The sequence below is a fragment of the Garra rufa genome, chromosome 16 (genome assembly GCF_049309525.1).
Source record: "Garra rufa chromosome 16, GarRuf1.0, whole genome shotgun sequence".
Lineage (NCBI taxonomy): Eukaryota > Metazoa > Chordata > Actinopteri > Cypriniformes > Cyprinidae > Garra > Garra rufa.
Genome location: NC_133376.1, coordinates 12,070,490 through 12,077,194, shown reverse-complemented (window position 1 = coordinate 12,077,194; position 6,705 = coordinate 12,070,490). Strand labels below are relative to the sequence as shown.

The 6,705-nt window shown below is 34.5% G+C and overlaps 1 protein-coding gene across 1 annotated transcript; it reads left to right on the top strand.

Annotated features, from left to right (window-relative positions):
- Positions 1 to 2,723: 2,723 nt before the first annotated feature.
- LOC141289036 (small integral membrane protein 32-like) lies at positions 2,724 to 6,401 on the top strand. The gene is made up of 2 exons (XM_073821224.1): positions 2,724 to 3,313; positions 5,857 to 6,401. Exon 2 carries the CDS (start codon positions 5,869 to 5,871, stop codon positions 6,190 to 6,192), a length of 324 nt encoding a protein of 107 aa, XP_073677325.1. The 5' UTR covers positions 2,724 to 3,313; positions 5,857 to 5,868; the 3' UTR covers positions 6,193 to 6,401.
- Positions 6,402 to 6,705: the final 304 nt, after the last annotated feature.

Here is a 6,705-nt window from a genome sequence, read left to right as displayed (position 1 = left end):
CCCGATGATATCATCTTGGATGTCTCATTTGATCTCGGATGTTTTAAGCAACGTACGAAGAACGAGCCCCAGAAGGAAAACAGGGTAAACAAACAGGGGGACGAAACAGAAGTGTTACAGTAGGCCAAATGCCCCTGGTATGATTTACAAGACACACTCTGGAAGTGGTCTAATTTTAAGCTCTATTTTATTTATCAATATTCCTCTGTCATATATCAGTGAAGCGTGTTAGAGTCTAATGTTTTCTAACATGACAGGAATATTACCCCCTCTCTTTAAAGGTGTTGCAACTTGCAAGAAATGGAGGGAAAGATGTGAGGGATTATGTCCACAAAGTTCTTGACAGGTATTTTCAACAGTATCCCTACACACAGAACTTGACAAACATGTTACATTTCTTCTCACAGTTTGCCCTTTTTTGTGGTGAAGAAAAAAAACAAAAAAAAAACAAAAAAAAAAATAAAAAAAAGTAGTTGCTGGTCCACATTGACTTTGACATCAGGAAAAAAAATACTAAGGAAATCACTAAGGACCAGCAACTGTTTGATTACCTACATTCTTCAAAATAACTGTCATGTTCAGTAGAAAAAATAAACTAATTTCAAACTACTTAAGACGATGAGAATCGTATCATTGGGTAAACTATCCATTTAATGTTAATTTAAATGGTGCATTTGTTTTTTAGGCTCTTTACCAACCAGTTGATGGCAAAATTCAATATGAAGGGGAAGGGAAAGAAGCAGAAACTTCCTCTGGAGACGACTAAAACTTATGAAGCAATTAAGGGTATTTTCCCAATTTTAACCATTTTCCCCATGCCATTTTAACACCAACTCACTCATAAGATTTCCATGTGATTTTTCTTTGAGTAAAGTAAAGGACTGTACAGGTCTGTTATATGTGACCCTGGACCACAAAACCAGTGTTAAGTCGCTGGGGTATATTTGTAGCAATAGCCAAAAATACATTGTATGGGTCAAAACTATGAACGTCATTACTGCACGCTTAAAAGACGTCTAAAACGGATGTCGCAAAACCTTTCATTCTGGCTACTCAGTGGAGGTCTTCTGAACGTACGACAAAGACGTCAAAATTACGTCTTTTGGGCGTGTCTTTGCTTGGTGGGTCGTATTGAGTTCGCAGTTTTAACGTAGGCTATATGTTTGCTTAAATGTATTTTCAAGATCTGAGGTAAACTATCTGTTGTTCCTTTCAGTATGGCTATAAATGTCACAGTCACACAATATGATATTCAAACTCACATTAGACACTTTTAACATTGAATAAAGCACATAATCAGTACCTATTAACACTATCATTGTATGTTGTTGTTCCAGCCGCGACGGCGCAGAAACTGATACCTTTTTTAAAATAGAAATTTCGGAAAATGCCATCCCAAAAACCCACAACAAATTCTGAAACCATGGACAATATTTTATTTGTAAAGCCATTATTATTATCACATAAAAAGTATAATCCATTGGCTGGTGCCACGCAAAATAATTAAAGATTATCTCTTGAACTTCCATTTACCTTTTTATAAAAATGTAAGTATTACATTAGGACCACGTGCTATTGTTTTATCTTGCCCAAATGTCAAAACTGTTGGCCTACAATAATAGCTACATCTTGAATATATCTTTAGTAAAATCCTAATACTGATTTTTTTTGCATTATCATGGGTCATGTTTTGTCCTTTAGGAAAATTAACCATGGTTTAATTAGGCCTATGGTAAAAGTATAGTAGTAACTGTGTTTTTTTTTTTTTTTTTTTTTTTTTTTTTTTTTTGGCATTTTGATTACAATTTGTATAACCAGAGTTTTACTACAAATACCATGAAGTGTAGCAAAACCTTTTTTAATTTGTGGTTACCATAGTTTAACTAACAATGGTTTTTGGTTTTTAGTGAAAACATGGTTAATTTTTGTAAGGGTTGTATTGTTGTTAGCCTTAGCTCCCTCTAAACGTGTTATAAAACAATGTGAATATTTGTCTGCTAAATTCCTACTCTTTACAAAATTATGCCATTTTGTTAATTTTGCAGCAAACTGGCTGCTATTGATAATATTTGCAAGCAGTTTAATGCTTAACTAAGAAAACAAAACTACAATAGTCTATTTACAGATGTATCTGACCTGTAAATGAAGTACTGAACAGGACAGTTTCGACCCTCTGCTCCACCTGGGCGCTCCATTCTCGAGTCTTGCATTCTTTTGGCGGACGCGCGGATGGGCGGAGCGTGCGCGTGGCGAATTGCGTTGTCAGTCAAGACAAACCGGATTACGATTTATTAGAGTATTATTATTGAATGGCGAATTTGGAAATAATCACTTTAGTACATTCGGCAGGCAACAGAAACAACAACAACAATATATATATATATGAAAATAAAATATAAATAAAAAAAAATGGCAGCGGGCCAAATTGGCTGCCAGGCCACCGGGATTTGTCCCGGTTCTCAGGATGGCCAGTCCGCCCCTGTACTAGTGTGTTGATTTGGACGCTAATGATCGTTGTGGATCGTTCTAAGTGAGAACTGGCCCTAACTAACAACTCGTCATGACATCAACAGCTCAAATGGTCCCTTTAAATGGCTGCTTCACCTGATAGGCTGCATGTTTCTCTCTCTCTCCCGGTATAACCTCTCTGAGACATTCCGCACCCTCCTGAAACTCTTCCACTCACTTTGTCTCAAATTGAAGAGTCTGTCTGAGGAGAGAGAGGGAGAGAGTGAGGGAGAGAGAAATAGAGAGAGAGACATTAGCGCGTCTCCATCTCCAATGCGCACAGAGAACCGCTTTTGCATCTTTCATTCCGTTTCTTTTATTTGTTCGTAAATACTCTTCCTCTCTAGCCGAACCGGATCGATCGACCCCAGTGACCGGAGTTCGCAAATGACGGATACGGGTGTGGAGAACCACTTTCCCTGGATATAACCATGCGACGGGATGTTGGTTAGACGGGCGCCGGTCCAAACCATGGATACCTGTCGGAACGGAGTGATTCTGTGTGTGCGAGGATACTGAGACCCGTCATGCGCTGTTATTAACCTTCACTGCGCGTTTACTTTGGAGACATTTGGATCCTTCGGTGTGATTGGAGAGGTCTTGTCTCTCAGCTAGCGCACGAATCTATGGAAAAGCACATTGTGGGACATGGATAGCCTGACTGAGTCATCTGTGGATGTAGTGCTGTTGATCAGAGCTCCTGTCTGAGGTGTGCTGGTGGTCTGGTGGTTTTGGGGAGTTCGTGGTATGCCAACGCAACGACGCGCCGCGTCCTCCTCGCCCTGCTGTCCGCGGCGCACAGACGGTAAGCGAAACCCTGAAACCTCGTAAAAATACGCGCAACAGACTGAGAGTGCGCAGAGAGTGGATTATGATGTTTTTATATGCCCGCAATCTTGTATTTACATAAATAAAGTTAAACGCAGATGGCACCAGGGTTAGTTGTCACATTTTTTTTTTATTCCACTTAAAAGCCAGGTTTATAATTATGAAAGTAAACTGTACATACACACATCATAAATATTGATTACAAAAGAAAAGTTATTAAACGTAAACGTCGTCGTCTGGATAAAAGACACGGTTGATTGGACACACATTAAACCAATAATGGGGCATGTCGTCACATGATATGGGGCAAGTTGTCACAATAAGAAGCTGGTGTTTAATGATACTGGTTTGAGAAGAATTTGAACAAGAAATTGACAGAAAAGCAAACCTGTATGCATTTAAAATGCATTTTATGAAATATCGGATTTTCAGTAAAACAATTAGGTCGATATATCAAACTCAGTTGATGAAACAGTGATAAATAAACAATATGTGTGACAACTTTCCCCAACCTGCATTATATGTAAAATAGCCTACTCTTGTCCTGAGAAGAAGTTAAACATTTCAGTTCAAATCTACATTCATTATATAGTGACTTGTGTCTTAATTTATGTCAGTATGGTTTAATTAATCAGTAAAACAACCAGGCTTATGAAACTAAATGAATGAAATTATAATAAAATAAATAAATAACGTGTGACAACTTGCCCCAGCCTGGCTTGTATGTAAAATACTCAATGTTCAACATTTCAGTTCAAATTTTACTTTATTATATAGTGACTTGTGTCTTAGTTTTTGTCAGTATGGTTTTATTAATCAGTAAACTAACTAGGCTTATGAAACTAAATGAATGAAGCTATAATAAAATGAAGAAATAGGTTTAGGAAATTTGCTTTTGTCCTTTTTTATTATTCTGTTTAGCTTTTGTTTTATTTCAGTTTTAGTTATTTCTAATCTTCATTATTTTAGTATTATTTATATTCTGTTATAGTATTTATTCATATTTTAAATCTTTTCTTTTTTATATTTTCAGTTTTAATTTTAGTTTAAGGTTTAGGAATTTTGTTTTGTGCTTTTGTCCTTTTTATAATTCTTTTTTTAATATATTTATATTTAGCTTTAATTTATTTCTGTTTTAGTAATTTCAGTACTTATTAAACTTTTTTATTTTAGTTAGATATTTTTAGTCTTCATTATTTTAGTATTATTTATATTCTGTTATAGTATTTATTCATATTTTAAATCATTTATTTTTATATTTACAGTTTTAATATATTTCTATTTAGCTTTATTTTTATTTCAGTTTTAATTTGAGTAATTTCAATACTTATTACACATTTTATTTTAGTTATTTCTAGTAGTTATAGATTCTTATTTTTCATGTTTGAAATTGTTAGATTTTCAGTTTTATTGTTAGTTTAAGGTTTAGGGATTTTGTTTTGTGCTTTTGTTCTTTTTATATAAATTATATATATATATATATATATATATATATATATATATATATATATATATATATATATATATATATATATTTCTATTTAGCTTTATTTTATTTTAGTTTTAGTAATTTCAGTACTTATTACACTTATTTTTGTTAGTAATAATAGTAATAATCTTCATTTTTAGTATTATTTATATACTATTATTTAGTTTTTTCATATTTAAAATCTTTTATTTTTATATAAATTATATTTTTATATAATTATATTATTTATAATTTTAGTTTAGGAATTTTGTTTTGTGCTTTTGTCCTTTTCATTATTATTTTTTAAATATTTATATTTAGCTTTATTTTCATTTCAGTTTAAGTTTATATTCTGATATAGTATTTATTCATTTTTCAGATCTTTTATTCTTTACATTTTCAGTTTTAATTTTAGTTTAAGGTTTAGAAATTTAGTTTTGTGCTTTTGTCCTTTTTATTATTATTTTTTAAATATTTCAATTTAGTTTTAGTTTTATTGCAGCTTAAGTTACTTACTGTATTACTTATAATATAGTATAATATATATATATATTTATATATAAATAACATTTGACAACCTGGCCCATCCTGGCTTGTATGTAAAATACTCAATGTTCAACATTTCAGTTCAAATCTACTTTCAATATATAGTGAATTTTGTCTTAAATATATATCATTGTGATTATAATGTGTTCAGTTGTTCACCCAACAGACAATATAATCATATGATAATATTGGGTTTTAATTTTAAAGAATAAAATCACAAAAAGAAAAACCACCATGCAAAACCACTGCTGAAAATCAAGCATTAGTACAATTTGACTCAAAACCTGATCCAGAACTGACAACTAGCCCCAGTGCACAATATAATGCAATAATAGTCTGAATTGTATGTACATAAATACAAAGACATTACTTGAAAAAAGTACCTTTTCAAATACATTTAGTGAATTATAATGCTTAGACTGTACTGTAATATCAATAGGTGTAACTGTATGTACTATTATAAATGTACATATCTAGTGTGTATTTGTCTTTTCTTTTTTTTCTAGTCTAGATTCATCATGCTAAGGCAGATGCTGTTGAACTCCACGGCAGCGGCGCGAGACTTTGACCTGATGAGCAACACGCACACACCGGCACCTCTGAACGTGTCCCACGGGCCCGTGAGCGTCTCGGCCCTCCTGAAGCCTACGGGCCGCGGGAGCGCCCTGCGAGAGGGCGAGCCTTACAAACCGGACCTGGCCACATACATTGTGATGTGCCTAGTGCTCTTCCTGCTGGTCCTCCTCATCGTGTTCTTCATCAACTGTCAGCTGAGGAACTCTTTCTTCGCCTCCATGCCTTACGACCGCTCGCTGCGAGAGGCACGCAGCTCCTACAAATGACCCTTTGGAGCCCCACGTTGGATGCAGGTGGTTTGGGTGACAGAACCAGCGGAGGATTGAAGCCGAACTCACCCGTGTGATTGATCTGTCTGTATATAATGACTGTTTTGTACTTCTGCACGGCCTTTTATGTCCATATACGGTATATCACGAGTCGTGTGCGTTATGTAAGAGATTATTTTCTTGTACGATGTTGAACCATGATTAAATCTCACATTCATGAGCGTCTGTGTCTGGAAAATGTGCTGATATCGATCACGGATGATAGGATGAGGTTGTGATGAGCAGAAGCAAATGTGCTCACGCTGCTCTTTGAGATCATCTCAGCTCTGCTGTTTTACGCTTTTTTTGACTTCACCTTCAGAGGACACAGGTGCGGTCGAGCAGGTAAAAGAAATCATGTTTGTATCCTCATGTCATCATTTACTCATCTTTACAAATTTTTTCAAGCACGTATGACTTTCTTTTTTGCATTGAACACAATTAAGGAGTTTTAATTAAATCCATGTTCTG